Source organism: Embiotoca jacksoni, unplaced genomic scaffold (genome assembly GCF_022577435.1).
Source record: "Embiotoca jacksoni isolate LCO1_2020_lvr unplaced genomic scaffold, fEmbJac1.0.p SCAF_4, whole genome shotgun sequence".
In the NCBI taxonomy this organism is placed as follows: Eukaryota; Metazoa; Chordata; class Actinopteri; family Embiotocidae; genus Embiotoca; species Embiotoca jacksoni.
In genome coordinates this window covers 8,683,011-8,703,901 of record NW_027185392.1, presented here as the reverse complement: position 1 = coordinate 8,703,901, position 20,891 = coordinate 8,683,011, and the positions used below count along the sequence as shown (strand labels likewise).

The window sequence follows — 20,891 nt, the reverse complement described above, 5'->3', positions numbered from 1 at the left end:
ATCACTCAGTATCCCTTCTCTCTATAGTGGTCGGCTTTTTACTCCACCTTTTCGAGGATAATCTAATTCTCACTGCAGTGTTTTGAGCTAATGCCAACAACATGGCAGCACGTTGATGTTTAGCAGGAATGTTTACGGTATTTACAATTTTGGTTTAGCCTATTAGCATGCTGTTCAAAATACAGCTAAGGCGGGTAGGAATACCATTAGATTAGCAAACAAAGTATAGGACAGAATTAGCTTTTGACCTGATGACAGCGCTAGATAAAATGTTTTGGGATCACCTTAGAGATCAGGTTAAGATGAACGGGTGTACCAAATTTAATACCAGAACATTTAACAGTTGTTGAGACATTACAGCGTTGGACAGACATACCACTGTTACCATCTATTGAAAAGAATGTTTTTCTTCTTTCACAATATTATATCATACATAATATTATACAACATACCTACACAAGGTTCTCTCATTGCTGCAAAGTGTTGGCAGTGTAATGTCTCCTTTCTACTTTTGCCATTTCACCACTTCACCCAAGCTGGGTGATCAACTTTCCCTTTCTAGCAAGACACAGGAGCGGGTTTAGTTTCTCTATTTCTGTCTGTTATCCAGGTTAGCTCCTACCTGGTGACCCAGAATGACATGCTCCACCCACTATCATTTTCACCTCCGCAGATGTGTTTAATCTAGCATGGGTTAATGTGAAGTGAGGTCATCCAGTGTTTCATTTAGCACATTATGTATTATTTTTCTCCCGCAGTTAAAAGCCTGATTTAAACAGGCTAATTTCCATGTTTCTGCTTTCTCTTTTCTGTCTCTGAATTGATCAAATGTAATGAATGTTGGGATGTCTCATCAGAGGATTGTAGTTCCTGTTCGAATTATTAATATAAGTGAACAGTTTCTTTTTCACAAAAAGTAGAGAATTCTTCTCATATTAACAATTTTCATTAATTAAAGTATAACATTTTAACAACTATTAACAGAAAATAAATTAAAAAGAGGGTAGGGTAATGTATAGAAAGACATGCAGCTGGAAAACACCTTAAAATGAGTATTTCTTAATGCTGGAAACACAGGGATGACTCGGATGTTGTTTAACTAGATATCTGTATACATACATATTGCTATGAAATAACCTTAACCCTGACAACTTATAATAATGGCTGCAAATAATGAGCTTCTATCGCCAGCAGGGTAAAAACGGGTGCTGCTGCTACATAGGGAGAAGACGGGACAGGAAGACGAGGATGTGAGGGATATTATCACTCAGCAAAATCTGAATTTGGATGCTTGTGGACGAGATTGGAAGAGGTTCATACAGCTGCAGGATTTAGATGAGCGCACACAGCTGCTGTCTGAAAATGTGAATGAAGTTTAACTTGGACACTGTGGTCAGTAATCTGATGGGTGTATCACTCGAGTGCCAGGCACTAAGGATGAAGAAGATGGTTTCTGTTCTGGCTGAGGTGGAGACACTTCACCTGGCAGGGCGAGCTTCAGGAGCACTTCAGGGATTTTTGGTATGGAAAAAAGGACGTGTGCAGTGAACAGTACGGCAGCACAGTTTGGTACCAGGCTTATAGTGTTGAGATTAATGATAAACACGTATTTACTGCCTGTTATCTGGGAGAGAGAGAGAGAGAGAGAGAGAGGGACGGAGATAACAGGATTTCTGGTTGTGATTACACTGCAGAAATCACAAGGCGAACTAGTGCTGCAGCCATTTAAGGTTGAGTTCAAAGCATTTCTCCTACTGCGTCTGGTACGGTCTCCTTTCGCTTTACACCAGCACAAAAAAGGAGTTTCTGCACAGGGGATGTTCTTGTAATTGATTAGACGTATAAATACTGATAATGCTGCTGGTGCTTGAACATGTTGTTTGTGCCACAGTTGAACTGCTGAGAGCTGTTCGTTTAAAAATAGTAGATTATAAAGACCTTATTGTATTCAGTTTTATCATGTTCTTAAAACAAAACAAAATACATTAAAGTGTGTTATTTTTAGCACTTATATAGGAGAAAAAAACAGATGGCTATGTATATATTATATCTAGGATTTTATTATGAACTTGGACTGTTCCATATTGTATTCATAAATACTTAAAGTGGCTAAAATGGCTTAAAGTGGCCTTATTACTGTTGTTGTTTACAAAGTAAAGAACTGAGAGATCATTTTTGTCTAGTTTTACTGAATTTTTAAAGGCAACCCGTTACATATATTACATAAATTGTATGTTTTTGAAATTAATGATGGAATATTTTTCAGTATTTTATCATTTTGTCAAGAATGCCGTCATCGTGGAAATACCCTGAAATGTTTCAAAAATATTTTCAAAATCAACAAAATTATTGAATTTAATTGATCTTTATTAAATATAAAGACATCATCGTGGCAAGACTTAATTCATTTGCAAGACATGTTAGACCTTTCTGTTAGATTCCTATTGCAGTTAAGATGAGGTGTTTTTAATTGTGTAAATATTGAAAGTAATACAGAAACTACAGTGGTATTTACTTTCGATTTATCTCGTTAATTACCAGACAAAGTTTCCCTCCCACTGTTCGCTGAGTGCAGCTCTGCTGAAGCCGCCCTCATGTCACAATATCGATGTGATCCGTGTCGACCGCGCGCACCGCCTGGTTTGTTACGGAGTCGAGGGGCCGGGCTACAGTGTCACAGGTGTGACGCTGAGAAAGGTCAAAAGCTGGGAGACAGATGGCATACACAGACTCAAACACACAACACGCATACACACACACACACACACAAACACAAATACACACCCTCCCACACACTTTTAACACTCCCAAAGGGACAGTGATCTATTGTGCAACTCAGATGTGCATCGCTGCAGCCTGTCACTCACATACACGCATGCACGCACGCAAGCAGATGTCTAGTGAGTGTGGTCGGGCCTTTATAGAAGTGTTATAATTTTTATGGTGGTAAAAAAGACACCAATTATCACTTGGATTATTATTATTACTGTCTGCTTCTAGTGCCACCGTGTTACTACTATTAATAATAACAATAGTGAAAATGTTAATGATACTAATGATTAGTTGTAGGAGGAGAACGAGAAGAACAAAGAGATTAAGATCACAGAAAAAGAACGATATTAGACGGCTAAAAATGTCTGCTAGAGCGTATTAAAGATGATTTTTTTTTTTTGTCTTTAATGACATAATTTCTGTTTTGGGTGCATTTGATACCTTTGATTGTTTGTCCACATTCCATTTTCTCTTTCTTTTGTTCCTATTTTCTAATATATATTAATGTCAGACACTTTATAAGGTCGGCAGATTGTGTAAACACCAGGGACAATGATACAAAGAATTTGAATTAGCAAGGCTACTAACGTGGCTAATGATGGGTGGTCAACGCTGGCCATTCGGTTTTTGTAGTCTGTAGTCCAGACGGAAACGTCTGGAACCATTGGAGGCATTATCATAAAATTTAGCCCATTCATGGTTCCCAGTGGATGAATCCTACTGACTTAATCTGCTTAATTTTTCCTCTCGTGTGATCAGACAAACAAAAAATATTCTAACAGCTTTCAAATGTTTGCATATTAACACACTAAACTGAGATGGTGAAAAAGGAGAACTTTACACTTGCCAAACATTAGCATGTTAAAATTTCCATTGTAAGTGTGATAGGATGCTGGTATTAGCCTTTAGCTTAAAGTACTCCTTCGTCTGAGTACATCCTCACTGAAGCGCTAGTATGCCTGTGGTCTTGTTATGATTGTATTAATGTTATCAATAAACCAACACAGAAGATTTTCTGCAGTGCAGCTCTTGGAGTTATAAATAGACCTGACGGACAGTGATGGTTGGTTTATCTTGTACAGCTATGGATCACAGTCAGGCCATACCTCTTTTATCAGTCATTACCTTTTATTGTCTCCCCCCCCCCCACTCCCTCCCCCTAGAGCTGCTGTCTCCCTCCACTATCCAACTATTACCATTTAGGGTATCCATGCCCCACAGCCAGCAGCAGGGAATGTCCGTGTGTGTGTGTGTGTGTGTGTGTGTGTGTGTGTGTGTGTGTGTGTGTGTGTGTGTGTGTGTGTGTTGTGTTGTGTTATAGCCAGTGTGATGTTAGTGCATCTCCACCATGTGTTTGTGGATACCTGTTTTGTTCTCCTATGTGCCTGAATGTTGGTAACTCCGAAAAAAAAGTATTTTCTGGGGGTAATCATGTGAAAACACTTGGCCGGGCTTCTGCACTAACAGTTGGTCTTTGTGTGAGCATTTAGGTGTGTGGGTGTTTGCGTGTCAAAGGTGGTTTGTGTTGCAGAGGCGTTTGTGAGTATGTGCAGGCATTAGACACTCATCATTGTACAACACACTGAGCATGGAGGCATCTGACCCTCAATAATAGATGTGGCTGCAGTGAATATTTAATGGGTGGGGTGGGGGTGAAGACACATGCACGCTTTTACACACACACATACACGGGGATGGAAATATAATATCTATGCTTTATGACTTTTAGACCGAGGCTCTCTGGAAAGTGGTCTCTGTGTGGTCGGGTGATGCTCTCAGTAAAAGATACTGTGGAATTTCGCCAGGCGGTTACTTTACTTCTCGCTCCCTCCTCACTCTTCTCTCTCTTTCTACCAACAGGGCTCTCAGGATAGTGCTGGCGGTCAGGAGGGACTCGTACCCCCACCTTTCTCTGCGTTCCCACCTCCTCCACCACCGCCCCCCCAGAACGGCCTGGCCCTGGATTACGGGGGCAGCCTGTACGCAGCAGGGGCTGTGCAGGGCCCCGTGGAAGCCGGTGGAGCAGCGAACAGTGCAGCCAACGCCGCCAACAGCCTCAGCGCCCAAGTGAGTGCCAGCCTCTTCCTCTGTGTGCAGCCCACATGAGGTCTTTGCCTTGAGAGGGCGCAGAGAGCGAGTGTGTGTGGAGGGATGTGTTACAGATTTAAAAGATAGTTGTAGGGGTGCAGAAGACCAATTCTGATGCCATCAAATAGGCTGCAGAGTGATACCAATTACAGGTGTGTTTTCATTCATTATAAAATCTGTGCTAATCTTCACATCAAGTTATGGAACAACATTTGCATCCATTTAGAGTTTTAACTCTGGTCGCCTGAAAAATTTAAGTCCAATATTAACTGTTGTTCTGGCAACTACAAAAACTGACAGAGGTGCAAAAACCTTTTGATACCCAATCTGCTGAAAGGAATAGTTTCATATCCAGAAATTGATCCTGTGTCTGGCCCAGCACATAACTCCCTTTGAAAAGCAAATAATTACCTGGAAGTGTTGAATCATTTTTTTCAATAAGGTCTGTGCTGATAACAACCACAAATCAGATTAGTAAATACCTGGTAAATCATGGGTTTGAAGGATAGGAATAAAAGCTTCTATATTGTTTTATCATGATGTTGATATATTATACGATTTATTTTTTTTGTATTTTATTTTTTTTGTATTATCACTCACTCTCTGTACTGTCTATTCTTTAATCCATTATTTGTTTCGGCTTCAAAATGTCCCCAAAAGATAGTAAAACATTTCCATTTGAATTTTTCTGATCCTAATGGTGGCATTTACAAATATATTTGTCTTGTTCAAACAACAGTGCAAGACCCCGAAATGTTAAATTTTTAATGACGAAAAGCTGAGAAAAAACGTCATCATTGGCGTTTGCAAATTAGACTATTAGACAAATTAGATTAGTTTTGCTAATCCAGTGAATTAAATACCTGGCAAAAAAATACTACTGCATTACACTGTTGAAATACATCCTGTTAATCAAACACGTTGTTACAATATTTAATATAACTAAAAATGATAGTTATGGCGCTTAAACATAGTGTTAATTAAATAATAGAATAATCGTAAATTTGAAGCCGTTTTATTAATCCATTAAACGCTTTAGACGCCATTCAAACAAACTTCCAAACATTCTCTGGTTTAATTTTCTTAAATCTGACAATTTTAACTTTTTCTCCTGTTTGATTTTATATTTGAATCTCTATTTTTAGTTTGTTTCATATTCTATGTTTTAAATTGAGTATTTCTGAGATTTGGACTGTTGTTTAAAAAAAAAAAACCTCATTTGAAAACCCTCTTTTCAGTTCTCAGGAAGTGGGGGGGACATATTCGACAGTTTTATGACATAAATACAAACCAATTAACTGATTAATCAACAAAATAATCAGTTGAATAAATTCATGATGAAAATTGTTAGTTGCAGGATTACTGCGACTAGAGTGAGAAATAAAGATCTTTGACAGGTGACATCATCTCATGACGGATTGCATATTGTCCTTACACAACCCAAACAAGACGTCATGTCTTTGCTTCCTCCTCTGTGTCTCTTCCGTGTTCTAAATATCCATCTGTCCCAGCAGTCAGATGGGTCCTCCCAGATTGATGGCCAGTCTGGGGTCGGTTCAGGAGGAGGAGGAGGTGGGGGAAGCGTCGGGGACGACGCAGACGGCAAGGGGACCCCCAAACGCCTCCATGTATCTAACATCCCCTTCCGCTTCCGAGACCCCGACCTGCGGCAGATGTTTGGGGTATGTAGAGCCTCATCTTCCTCTTTTTCACTCTGCATCAGCACATAACAACAGTAGCCGATTAAAAGCATGCAGTTTGTAAAAATAACTCAAAACCCCCAATCCAGTGACGTCTGCACCCTGACCTCAGATTTCTTTTCATAGTCAGTGAATCTTTTATGATTCTCAAGTGGTGTTTGAAATAAAAATAAGGTACTGTCATATCTGTTCAGCGAAAAGGAATCGGTTGTCCTGTTTGATCAAAAACCCAAAATGATTATTTAGATCTTCACTTTTCACCATAAATGTCTCTAAAATGTGATACAGAGAAAAGAGCAGAGGCAGTAAGATATGGTAGAAGACCAGACTACCAGAGCTGGCTCAGTGCCAGCTCATCATGGTTCAACAGTGCTGACACCCTGTGGCGAGATGCAGCATGTGACTTACATGATCATTCAGCTTCTTCAGTTCCCTCTTCTTCTGTTTTTTTGTTGCAGCAATTTGGCAAAATCCTTGATGTTGAGATAATTTTCAACGAGAGGGGTTCCAAGGTAGGACAGCGGACAAAAACATGTCAAACGTTTCAAAATGTGTTTACAACAATGAGCTCAGTAAAAGCTTAACTGTTTTTTTTTTTGGTTTTTTTTCAACCTCTCTCCCTGCTTTCCTTCTTCCATTTTCTCCTCTGCTTGCAGGGCTTCGGTTTTGTTACATTCGAGTCAAGTGCAGATGCAGAGCGGGCCAGAGAGAAGCTTCACGGTACGCTGGTGGAAGGACGTAAAATCGAGGTAACTCACCGCCTTTTTTTTTTTTCTTTTTTTTTCGGAACGGTGACCATTTTCTCCTCTGTTTCCCCTTCATGTTCGACAATGAGAATGAGTTTATTCTGGTCGTTTCTGCCCCAGAGAGGGTTTCCGGATGGCTGTTATGTGTTCAACTATAACCTCTCTGGCTTCACTCTGGCATGGTGCAGTGGGGCTGCTCACACAGACGTCTCCTTTGACGGCACTTCCTGTTGATGTTCATGCTGTCCGTTGCTGTTCTTGTTGATGTTGTGGGCTGTCCATTGCACCTTGATCTTAAAAGCCGTGTTGGTTTGCAAAGCATGCTGGGTGGAGTGGCTCGACAACAGGCATGGCTGGTGAGACGTCACTACTACAACGTTGCTGACGATATCCGCTTCTGTCACAGCATGTAGGAGGGTTTTTTTTTTTTTCTGTTTACCTGCACCTTTTCCATCACCGTCATCATTTCTTCCATGATCATGATGAGTGGCCATTTTTGGTTTATGATTGTGTTTATGACTGGACGGGCAGTTAACAGCCTCTCAGTTATTTTTCTTTGGGGGAAAAAAGTGCTTGCTGGTGTCTTTAAGAGGCTACTGTATGTTGCATGGATTGAGCATAAGGTCAGATGTTGTCAAGGAGTTTTTCACTCTTTCACTTAACATTACGCGGCTGCTTCTGGGTCGCAGTTTTTCCGTTTGATGTTTGAGGAGACTGATGCATGATGGGGGCATTTTCAGGGGGCAGTTTTTTGGAATGAGACTGCTGTGAGAAGTGTGGTGTCATTTCTGATACTTAAAAAACAAACAAACAAAAAAAAAACTTTCATTTCAGAAGTGCAAGATGGATGGTTAAAATAAATAAATAAAAGAACCATGTATTGTTTACACACACACTTGCATCCACCACTCTTGAAAAATAACACCAGATCTCATGGAAGTGCATTTTGTTGTGACCTATTTTTTATTTTTTATTTGTCAGCATGAGCTCGGATTTCAGTTGCAAATGGCTTTGGAGATCAAATACACCATGCTTTCCGCCATTTGCTCTGGCTCTTGATTTGAAATCACGCTTTTATTTTCACTTGGCACTAAAGCTCTTCTGCATGGTCTCGAGCATCCCGCACTCTTCTCTGTCTCTGTGTGGGTGTGGGTGTGCAAAATTAAAAATATGGAGGGCGCAGAAAGAATGAACAAGTGAAGAGAATGCAGTAGATAGCCGTCGTTCCCTCTCCTTTCCTTTTTGTTTTATTGGTTCTCCTCCATCTCTCTCCACTCTTTTTCACCAGGCCAGTCTGTGTCTGTCCCAGTTTGTGTCCCCATATGCACCTGCATCTTTGCTGTCCATCCCTCCCCCCATATCTCTGTCCATCTCCCTGTCCTGGGACGTAGTCAGGTAGCATAAACAGTGCACAGTGGGGTTAAGTTTGATTTTTGAGTGATTATTTTGTCAGTTATTTGAATATAATCTGGGCAATAATAACATGTAGCTTCCCTCCCAAATTAGATTTAAATTTCTGACATTTTCTGTTTCCATTTGTTTGCTCCTTTATAAACTTTAATGATCTGTATTTGTAGTGGGTTTTTTAGCGGCTAGATTGTTGTGACATGGCTGATACTTATAGGTGACTGTTGACACGTGACCTGTGACATCACTTCCTCTCTATTACATGGTGGGGGTTGCTTTTCATTACCTCGTTTTGTTTATGTTTTCTTTTGGTTTTTTTGGTTCATCATTTCTTTCTTACATATATTTTCTCTATTTCCCTGATGATTTTTGTATGTTGTTGTTGTTGTCAGTCTCCACGGTAACTGCTCGCGTGTCCTCACGCCGTTTCCCTGGCAACGGTAAGTTGTGTACACATGGCATCATCTTTGAATGACCCCTCCCCCCACCCCATCCTCCCAAATGAAATAAAATGCACCCAACACCCAAATGAAGGACTCCTCTGCTGAAGGGAGCTTGATTGATTGATTGATTGACAGAACCCGATTGGCTAATCCTGTGATTGATTGGGGAGGTGGTGAATGAAACTATTACGAGATTAGCCATTGACCGCATGGCATTATAAGGGCCACTTGTATAACTGAATGTACTGCATCTATCTGCAAGTGCAACAACTATGACTACCACTTCTTATGCATTCATTCCAATCACCTCTCTAACTGCATTCAGCATTTAATTCCAGAGCTGTATCCTGCATGGTTTACTCTCTTTCTCGTCATCTGTATGACGTCATATAGTACTATGTCATCTCTCTGTGTCATGTGTCAGCCAATAGCTGCATTTTTGCACCTTAGTGGGGGACAGCATGCTGAAGCATGAGTGCTATGTTAGCTTTACTGGAGAGGGGATAATAGTTGTCTGTATATCATGGTGTGCTGTAGTGCTTGATTATCACTTTGTGTACCAATTTGTAGACTGCAGACAGCTGTAGAGGTACGGCTGTGCAGACTTAACATTCAAATTAATGCTATATATATATGTGGATGAGTAGAGCATGTCCCAAAAGGGGATGCTTGCATATTGTTACTTAAAGCAAACCTACTCTTTATATGTAAGATGTATACGTAGAATATGAGACTATTAAGACGCTGTCATGAAATAACGTAAACATTTCCACCAGTGACAGCAGCCGTTTGTTCTGACTTCTGTAAAGAGGTGTCCTTGTTTTACTTTTTGATCCGTTTGGTTCTGGATGGTGTGTGTTGGTGGTTGTGTGCTTCGAGGTGTTTCTGGTGTGTGACACTGATCTGGAATGTCTGGCAGTGTTTCACAGCCATGGTTTGAGTTGATGTTTTTTTATTTATTTTTGTATTTTTTTGAGGAATGATATTTGCATCCCCCATCCTCTCTGTCTTTTATCTGGACTCTCCTCTCTCTGTGTCAATTCTTGTTCCATTCATCATTTCTCCATCACTGCTCATGTACAGGTAGATCCAAAGTAGGCAAACGGTCAGATGTGTTTGGTATGTGTGTAGCGCATCTTATTGTTTGTTTTTTCATTAGAAGAAGAGTTGCACATTTGGATGGATTGTTCACTATCTCTCCTCCTCATCATGTATGTGTTTTTCTGTCTTTTCATGTGGACTGGCTCTTCTTTCTGCATCCCTCTATATAGTTCTGTCTTCTCTCTGTTTTTCTCTCCCTCCTCTTACTCCCTTTTCTGTATGATGTGTATTTGATTGGGAGGGCTGCCAACTTTATTTGATTGGTCTCTTGCTGCATCTGATGCTTGCTGATTGGCTAGTTTTGCTCACCTCTGGTGATGTGATGCGCTCTTGATTGGCTGTGTGTAATTTGTGTATGAACTCTTTGATTGATATTTTTTGCATTGTGTTCAACTGATGAATCTGCTGCTTAATTCACCTTCTTTTTCCCTCCTTTTTTTTAAAGGTAGCAATATAAATGGTCTTGGATTTCATTTTGAATGCCTTTGTTCTGAAATATTTTGTTTTCTTTGTCCTGTGTGCCAATGGTTGCATCGTTTGTGTGCAAAATTGCCTGATTACTCACCAGGATCCTAGTTTTCGATGTCTTTTTCCTTCAAAAGAAGCGCATGCATCAAATACCATCGCTGCTCATCAACAGAATTAACCCTTGTCATAAGTAAAAAAAAAAATAATAATAATAATAATAAAAAAAAAAAACAACAACTGATGAAAATATAATGACACTTCACACTTTTAAGCACAAGTTTGATGAGAGCTCCAGTCATCATGTGAAGAGAATTTCCCTTTTGTATCCCAGGAGACATTCAGATTAAGAAACCATAAAACTATACTGTAATTGGATTGTGCAACACTTTGATAATTAATCCGTAACTTTGCATCTATTAAACTGGGGTTAAATTAGCACCTGACCTCTTTGTTTGGTGTCCAGGTCAATAATGCCACAGCCAGAGTGATGACGAACAAGAAGATGACCACACCGTACTCCAACGGAGAGGGCCTTGCAGCGCTACCATATGGTAATGTTACACCTGTAAAATCAATAGCACTATATTAATAAAAATTTTAGTATCAACATGTGTCAAATTTACATAAAATTATACGGGAAGTACTCAAATGATGTTAATGCCCTGAACTGTGTTGAATTGACCTCATGAGGTTATCATAATTTCACTCCCTTCAATATATCAGAGCCCTTACATTGAGTAAATGCCCTGTGAACATGTGCAGTCTCTGTTTACAATGAACAGCAGAGATCATATAAATCTTAAAAATGTTTCGTTGCCTCAAGTGATTTTTTTTTTCTGTTAAATATCGCTTTAAATATGTGTTATCATTTTTGTTGACTGTAGCTGGATGGAAGTTGAGTCCCATGGTGGGAGCCATGTACAGTCCTGAACTCTATACAGGTAAGACAAACTAGATTTACCTGAATAAGACTAATGGAAACAATATGTACAGAATTGCAATATCAGCTAATCGTCTCTATTTTGATAAAGGTTTAATAATTTTAGTAATTTTTTTAACCCAAAATGCCAAACATGTTGCTCTTTTTAGCTTCTCAAACATTATGTTTTTCTTCATCTTATGTCATTTTACACTGGATATCTTAAAGTTTTTGGTCAAATAAAATTTGATATTTGAATATATCTAATCATATCCTTAGACTGTGGTAAATTATAATGGACATTTGTTGATTTTATTGACAAAATGATTATTGGAGAAAAATAATTTGTAGAAATCATATTAAAAATAATATTAAAACCATCCCTTTGTATCGTACTTGCTCCGCCCCCCATCTCCCACGTCTTCCTCAGTACCAGGCTTTCCGTACCCAGCAGCAGCAGCAGCAGCTGCCTCCACTGCTGCGACCTTTCGAGGCGCTCACCTCCGGGGTCGTGCCCGGCCAGTCTACAGTGCAGTCAGGGCAGCTGTCCCACAACCTGCCATCCCTACCTACCCAGGGTAAAGACACTTGAAAAAATTAAACAATAACCACACCAATAAACTGCCGCTAATAATTAAAAGTAGACATGATGTTTTGTATATGACTGTCTTCTTAAAAGCATGGCTTCTCTCGTGATAAGAACAGTACTTCATAATTGTGCATGCTGTGTGTTTGACTATATTTTTATTGAGATATTGACATTGATAGTTTGATGAACTGAAATACCATTTCCTTGTACCTCAAAAGTGGTAATGATACAATCATTTAGTGCATTTAACTCATATTAGGTAGTATTATAATAAGTATTTGTCTCCCTGGTGGAGTAACAGTAGTATCACTTTAAAGTCGGAGCATTTCTATACAAAGAGGTGGTATTTTGACCTGCATGTTGCACGGTGTGTAATAATCTCACTCTTCCTTCTCTTCTCTTCTCTCACCATCTTTTTGGCACCGTCTTTTCACCTCTTCTCTCCCTCAATCGTCACTCCTGTTTGCTGTTTTCTGCAATGCCCACATGGTGGCGCATCACACCATTTTTGTTTTCCTTTTGTTGTTTGTTTTCACTTTTCCACCACCCGCTCCTGTGTACTCTCTTCCTCGCCTTCCCTGTTTCCTCTCTGGTCTGTCTCTCTCTCAGTGTGATGGCCTATCAGGATGGTTTTTACGGTGCAGCTGATCTCTATGTAAGTATGGCCATCTCTCCTCCACTGTCTCACTCGTCACCTACGTTTTCCCCCTCTTACGTGTGGGTTTTCAAGTGTGAAACAGCACAGATCAAACCCATAGAGATGTGTACTTTTGGTGTTTTGGTTCAATACTGCTCAATATTTTATGCTCTTCTGATGAACCCTAAATTATGATTTATTTATTTTTTAATTACAGTTACATTTTTCATCACATTTCAATGCAGACTATGTACAATCTCGTGTGAACTATTGCATCTATGTTGCATCATGTACAATATATCATTACAGAAATATGAACACGTAGCACCTGAGCACACACTTTAAACCCTGTGCTCTTTCATGAGTAGACTCCTCTCGGGTTTGTCTCTGTGCATTTGTGAGTTAGTGTTTACCAATGTGATTATGAGTGTGTGCCAGTGTGTAATGGTGTGTGTGTATGTATGTGTGTGTGCGTGTGTGACCAGGTTGACAATAGCTGTTTCTGTTCTCTCTGTAGACTAGTGTTTCAGGACATTAGTGGCAGATTGCCCCAGGTAGGGTTTACACACTCTGTGTGAGAGCCAGTGTGCATCCTCCTCGTCTCCAATGACTGCGTGCTGCTAGACATTATTGACCATCTGAGATTGAAATGCCTTCTCTGTCTTCTTCTACTAACTCACTGGATTCTGACATGGGTGGAGTTGCGGAAGGGGGAGAAAAGAATTACGTTTAAATCTGATTTCACAAACACTACAAAATATCTGCAAGTGAGATTGAAATCCAGTTTTTTTGTCAAATAAAAGCAGTGTCATAGGGACCCATGAGAAAAGTGATGCAACAGACATCTATGGATATAATTTTAGTTATAACTTGATATGATGGATTAAATCTGATCCGGTTTAACAAATCTAGTCAAAATAGTATCATTTTGTACGCTATGTTAACGTCTTTTCATTGGCTTGCAAATATAAACACTATACAGGATGTTTTACATCATCTAGTTGAAGTTGTTGAGACGTAGCGCCTGGTACACACTGCCTACATGGCGTTTGCTTGACAGCTACTTCGCTGTCCTACCAGTGTGTCTGCTGCGGTGCTACGACTGCCAGCCCAGTTGTTCTACATTGAGCATCCCTTTGATAATGGCCATCAGTGTCCGAGGTCATTAGGAAAAGTGAAGAATTGTAAAGAAAAAGCAGTCGGATGATTTTTGTTTACCCTTGGTCAGCACAAGACACATACAGACAGAGAGATGGAGAGAGCACCGGTAAACACTGCCTTTCACCTGTTAATTACAGCCTACGTTGGGTTTCTGCTATGATTAAATAGCTCACGTGATTACAGATCTTTCCCCCGTCTATTTTGGCGGGTAACTGCATGCGTCATGTGAAAAATAGGCACCTCACTTCTTCTCGAGACAGCCCACATTAAAAGTATCTCAAGAAGGCTGCGTAGCTGCTCTAACCTGTTAACATGGGCACAAAAATAAAAATCAATTCGTTCCGCACCCACAGGCAGTGTGTCCCAGGCCTGATATGACAAACAAATGTTTAGCTTTATATTTTTAATAACTGCACTTCTTCTCTTTGTTCTCAGATCATTTTCAATATGAAAACATTTCTCTAAAATTGGGTGAACTAGGATGAAACGCAGATGTTGTTATTTTTAAAACCAGCACATCTGGTCATTTTATATCATGAATATTTCAGTAAAATCTCCCCTCAGAGATCTTGTACATTTTAAGTTGGATCAGCAAAATGATGCATTTCCAATATGAGGAAAGATGAGGCATGGAAAAAAAAGTGAGGCAAAAATAATACTACTAATAAAAAGAAGATATAATATAGTTAAATAACACATAGATGTATAACTTGATTACCCTGAGTACAAGCAGTCAAAAGGATGCAGGGCCAGAATATTAATCCAATTAGCAGTTAATTCAGACCCCTTCCAGGAATCTCCCTATCTGTTTCACCTGTGGCATGCTAACTGAATCAATGTCAGCATGCGGACATATTTACAAGGCTGACCTTCCCTCCCCCCCAACCTCTGTTCCCCCTTCCCTACCTCCCTTCCCATCCCCTCCCCTTCCCTACCCCCATCCCAGTCCTTCCTATTTCCTCCCTCCTCTTTTCTTTTCTTTCTTTAAACCCACCTTTTTGTGTGACTTTTTGTTTATCTTTTTCTTCTGCAGTTATATAGATATATAGTTGAAACCTTCTATAGTTTGTATAGTTTTCTCCCACTACATCCACTCTTGTGTTTCTTTTTCACTCCTCCTTTTCATCTCCACCTTTTTGCATCACTTCCTGTTTCTCCCTTTATCACTCTGTCCTTCTTTACATCTCCTTCTCTTCCCAGTCACCTCCTCCTTTCCCCTCCTCTTCCCCACCTCCCCAGTCCAGCCTTCTTCCCATAGCAGCAACTGTGTGGTCCTGAATGCAGGGACTTGGTCATGACTGATTCTTTAGGGTAGAATGCAGCGGTGTGTGTTTTTTTTTGTTTTTTGTTATAGGGATGTTTGGCCTAATACACTGTACGTTCTGAGTTTGGGAAAGCATGCTGTGTCTGTCAGTGATTGGTTGCTGGCCATGTGAGAGTGTGTGTTTTCCCTGTTTTAATCCAACTGGCTGACTGTCTTTTTACACCTTTAGTGGTTATATTTTTGTGTCTGTTCATCAGCTGTTCATCCAAACATAAATAATGTCCCAATCATCTTGCCACCCCTTCCCCTTTCTTTAACTGTGTGTTTTTGGTAGGGGAACCGGGGTGGGGCACAGTTATTGCTACGAACTCTCTCCCTCTATGTCTAACTCACTGTGGGAAAGATAAAACACTTGAGTGCCACAAACAGTAAAATATACATTATGTACAATTAAGGATATTTTTCTGAATTGGTCATGGAGTGAGAGAGCCCCACAGAGCCTGAGCTACATCCTTGTGAATGCTATACTGCACCAGTTTAGCCAGTTTTGCTGACTGTCTGCTTGTTAATCTTTCGCTCTCTTCTCAGCAGTTTTTCTCACAATGTAACCCTTTAGAGTCACCACTAGTCTTTTACTCCGCAGAGGAAATACGGCAAACTTTTAACAAGAGTTTACTTTTCTTTCTGTCCCTTCCCACCTTTCCCTTCATTGCATTTCTCTTTCCTCTACTGCACTCCTCCCTGCTTCTGTCTTCCACCTCTCCTCTTCATCACCTCCTCACAGGGTGGCTATGCAGCATATCGTTATGCCCAGCCGACTGCGGTAGCAACTCCTGCAGCAGCAGCGGCTGCAGCGGCAGCTTACAGTGACAGGTGAGTGTACCGTACACCTGAGAGCCTCCTCTGACCGGCCAGTATTTTGAACAAGTTAAAGCTAGAAGGACAAATGAATATAATAACAAGGTGGAGTCAGTTAAAGTACATTAAGTGATTGTGTTTACATGCACATTAGTGTCTGGCTTTGTGTCTTATCCGTGTTTTGATCATAAACAGGATATGGCGCAAGAGAAAGTCATTGCCCTAATGACTCGCAGGTAAATATTTCGTTGCTTGATAATGATCAGTTCCTGAGTTACACACGTTTTTGTGAGCGGTGTTTTGGGTGAGTGTTTTACGCACCTGAAACTTGGGCGGAGAGCGCACATCAAAGTTTGGGACAAATTATTGGGGAATAGAAAGAAGCAGCAGAGAGCCAAATCTGGTGAGTAAGAGTGGCGGGGAGCAACGATTGTGTTGTTGTGGGTGAAAAACCTGAGCGGGTTCATTATCAAGTTGGAGAACCCAACTGCCTTCGCTCCACAATTCAGGTTATTTGCACTGCTTCCTGAAGCACTTCAAGGATCTCTATGTCCAATGTCCAGAGTTTGACACAAAATCTGATGCGGGGCGTTTGGTCACGTCCATGGAGAAACTTCAGACGCACCCAGAACACTGCTCACAAAAACATTTGTAACTCGGGAACTGATGACGATCAAGCGAACAAATTCTTACCGGTTAGTCATTAGAGTTATACCTTTCTCCTGCTCCGTGCTTGTCATGGTGCTGTGCTCCGTGCTCACGTAAGAGCAGCCGTTTCAGAACTTATTGATCTACTGTCGTATATGCAGGATATTACATAAATCATCAAAACCAGGATACTAATGTGCACGTGAAAATACTCAATGTGAGGTAACTCTACCCAGATCGTGAGGTGAGAGGAGGGACGTGAAGTAGTTTAGGATGTCACATAAAAAGATCACTCCTTTCTCCTGAAGTTCCGGTGAGTTAGACATTTTATGTTGTGAACCAAATTTTCTTGTTTTTCCTTTTATTTCTGATAGCTATGGACGAGTTTACACGGCAGACCCCTACCATGCTGCACTCGCCCCAGCTGCCTACGGTGTCGGAGCCATGGTAAGTCCTTACATTTTTACGTATTTAGAATAAAAGTTTAGATCACAGAAATATATTCTAATTCAAAAAAAGATTCAAACAAGTTTGACACCAAAAGTTCAATAATAAGAAAAGGTCCAAGGCATTATTCTGCCAAATAATAAAAAAGCCTTTAATCAGACGACTATTTCATGGTGTAACCCTCAGCAAACATATATTTTCAATATTTAAAAGCTTTTGTTGAACAATGTTTTTAGCTGATGATTATAATGCATTTAGTGCAATTAGTGTTTATTACACAAAAGATCATGCCTGGATTGTAAACTGGGCTAAATGGGAAATTTCTCTGGCCTCCCTAAAAGGCCAGGAGCCATAGCCAGGACTTTTGGTAGTCATCATCTTTGAATTAAATTCTATGTGTTAATTTATACAATGGGGAGAATATCTGGCATGATAGGGATTTTTAATGTGGGTTTGAAGAGGGCCATATCTGGTTGTAAAACTAAATTAATGTGTGTTTAAAACAGAAAAAACTATTAGGCAATGGTTATACAGGTAATACATGTTGGAAAGATTTTATTTCCTAAATGTTTGTTTGTTTGTTTTTGTTCTTTATAGGCCACGCTGTACAGGGGAGGCTACAGTAGATTTGCCCCTTACTAAAGACACTACATTTCCCAGGAGCTCCTCTCTTCCATTGAATTACTCTGAAAGAGCTCCCCCCGTTGTCGAGGAGGTGGACTGCACCCGAGTGTGGAGTCGACCACAGCAAAGATATTTCTGATCCCACCCCAGAGCAGTCCCACGTTTTCTTATATACGCTACTACAGAAATAGAGGAATGCTGTATTAAAGACTGAAGGATGGCCTTTACATAAAAAAATAAGAAAAAAAAAATAAGACTTTAAATGGCCACCTTCCCTTATTGCACGGCTGTATTATAGTCTCCCCTTCTTATTCCCTCGGCACTCAGCAGCACAAGACTTTTGGATGGAGCCCAGATGTTCTTCCAAAGGCTATATGTGGATAACTGACATTTAAACAGCTGTCACCCAAGAATGAGAGAGAGCTGAGTGCTGTGTGGCCTGCACACACTCTGCGTTTAAGGAAAAAGAGAGGGAAACAAGCAATCAAGGTGTCCACAAAACATCAGGGCGGTAGGAAAAAAGACGGTGTGCTGAAAGAGCACCTGAAAACATTTTGAACTAGAATGACGAGTCACTAAAATGAAAGAACACCCACTGATGGATTTTATAATTCCTCCTTAATGTATGCGGCTAGTAATGAGAGGATTTCCATTCCTGCTGTGTTCGAGCAGAGGGAGACCGAACATGGCAGCTTGGAGAGATGACATGACGGTTTGTAACGCTACAGAAATCACGTCCGACGGAGGGAGGGTTATTAGAGCTGTTCCTTACCTCAAGTTTTCTTAGTATGTGGAAATGGTAAACCTTTAAACTTAAAATTGTTATGATATGCAAAGAAATTAGTTTAGAGAAAAAAAAGTTACCAAATTATTATTATTATTATTATTATTATTGTAATTATTATCATTATTATTCTTATTAAACCATTATTTTGTTTGACTCAGCTGCACAGCAGTCACTGATGTTATGGAACATGTAGATTCAACAGTGAACCTTTGGGGTAAATTCAGAAAATTAACATCTATATATCTACAAATCTTCCACCTTTCAACTATATGCCACAACTAGACTTTCACATCATCCTGCTCATGCACGGGATTTCACTACAGTCTGTGTGCAACCATCACTTATCACTACAAAAAAAGAGTGCAACACTACAGTGTAAACATGTTCTTGTTTGGTTTACATCCAAACTAAATCATCCACCCACAACCCCTAGGGTTGAAATATTTGTTGATCCTTTACTGTTGAGATTTATTATTTGGATTTTTCCCCCTCATTCTCCATCTTTTATAGAGTCCAACATTGGATGAGTCTTCCTAAAACACACTTTAGTTGGTAATTGTGTGCAAGATGCTGCCATCAGCAATTACTGAGCAAGAGAGAGATTCAGTTGATGAGTGAATATTGAATATTTAAATGCAAAACACCTTACAATTGTGCATATTTCTATACCATTGTATTCTATATTTCCAAGATGTGGCTTTTTTTGCTTTTGTTTTTGTTCCAAAGATTTGTAGAAAGCACATTTTTTTCTGCCGTGTGTATAAATATATTATCTATGTTATTGTAATTATCATAATCCTATAGCTGTCTTTATTTACTTTATTTCATTTTCTGTTTTCTTTAATTATCTATAAGTGTTGTTCCTTCTTCAGTAAGGTGCAAGTTAAATTTAAGTTCTTGAGCTGAGAGCATACCTGAATAGTGACAAACAAAGGTATGCATGTAACATTACCAAACTTTTGTCCTCTCACTTTATTATTCAGTCCACCAGGCTGTTTTTGGATTATTTCTTTTTGATTGATCATAGGATCCGCTAGCATGGCATTTAATTATATTTCAAAATATATTGTAAAAGCTGGATTTTTCTTTTCTTTTTGTGTCCATATTTTGCAGGTGACTGATGAATGAACATAATCCTGTAGCACTTCGGTTAAAACCAGCTGTGTTCCTTTTTATTTTTTATTTTTATTCATTTATTTTAATGTTGGTTTACTTTTTGTTTTGTTTTGAAAGCAGATTCCATACATTTCAGTGGTTAAATTTGTCAGGTTGGCCAGTGTGGTCGCTCCGGTTTCATTTGAAGTTATCCACTAAAATATCTGAAAGTGTTAGCACTTATACATGCGCAGATTAATATTCCAACATGGTGAAAAAGAAAACGTCAATGTGGGATATGATCTAAGTTGTGTGTAAATTTGGACAGACTTCTTTTATTTTTTTTATTTTTTTTTTTTTTACCCATTAACTAATTTCTAATCTACCTTTGTCTTTTCCACTTCTCAGTCTTGGAAAAACATGCAGGTCAATTATATGTTGTTTTTTTTCTTTTCTATTAAATGTGCTGCTGTTTAATTTCTTTTCATGACATTTAACATTTCTTTCTTTTATTTTTATATTCCCATATTAATATAGAACGTGCTCTGGATAAAAAAAAATTAATAAAAAAAAAAAAGAGGCACCAGCCAAAGATGCTAACAGTCCCCAGCATGTTCTGGTTCCCAACTTGAAAAGTGCTACACTAAACACACAAAGATGGACTTTTTGGAGCCACTGAAGGCATGGACAAACCAGCATGAGTGATACTTCTCAAGTTAAAAAAAAAAAAAAAGAAAAAAAAAAAAGAAGTTTTGCATGAATCTTGTGTCTTTTCATATTTGCATCCCGAGCAGCAGATCCCAGCTGCGTCCTTCTTTACCACTAAACTCCATGACTGGCAGCTAGTGGTTTGAAGCTAGCTAACATAACAAAGAGCACAGTGCTGTTTGGCAAAAAGACTCGCTGACAAACAAAATGGCTGCTGCACACATGGCATGCAGGAGCTTCATTTTCCTGTCATGGTTTTCTTGTCACTGTATTATAGTAAACTATGTGGTCATTCTTCATAGTTGCTATGGTTTTTCAATGAACAGTCCTTTCCCTCAATCATATCTGTATCCCCCTTGACTGCCATTATGTTTTTTTTGTTATTGAATGTCCATATAAAATGTTTTATATAAAAATGTTTTGTTGTGA

At 39.5% G+C, this 20,891-nt stretch overlaps 1 protein-coding gene across 4 annotated transcripts in view; it reads left to right on the top strand.

The window, feature by feature from the left end:
- The window catches only part of rbfox2 (RNA binding fox-1 homolog 2), a 36,495-nt gene extending 15,604 nt beyond the window's left edge, over window positions 1-20,891 (top strand). For 2 of the 4 annotated variants that reach the window (XM_069168186.1, XM_069168189.1), the window contains 11 exons: window positions 4,633-4,839; window positions 6,372-6,542; window positions 7,019-7,072; window positions 7,217-7,309; window positions 11,189-11,276; window positions 11,610-11,666; window positions 12,075-12,222; window positions 12,843-12,888; window positions 16,080-16,168; window positions 17,176-17,248; window positions 17,846-20,891. In XM_069168186.1, the coding sequence (XP_069024287.1) occupies window positions 4,633-4,839; window positions 6,372-6,542; window positions 7,019-7,072; window positions 7,217-7,309; window positions 11,189-11,276; window positions 11,610-11,666; window positions 12,075-12,222; window positions 12,843-12,888; window positions 16,080-16,168; window positions 17,176-17,248; window positions 17,846-17,890 (1,071 nt within the window). In that variant the 3' untranslated portion in view covers window positions 17,891-20,891. Of the gene's footprint in view, window positions 1-4,632; window positions 4,840-6,371; window positions 6,543-7,018; window positions 7,073-7,216; window positions 7,310-11,188; window positions 11,277-11,609; window positions 11,667-12,074; window positions 12,223-12,842; window positions 12,889-13,387; window positions 13,425-16,079; window positions 16,169-17,175; window positions 17,249-17,845 lie in introns of those variants that run through there. The other 2 variants (XM_069168187.1, XM_069168188.1) reach the window with 2 other exon arrangements.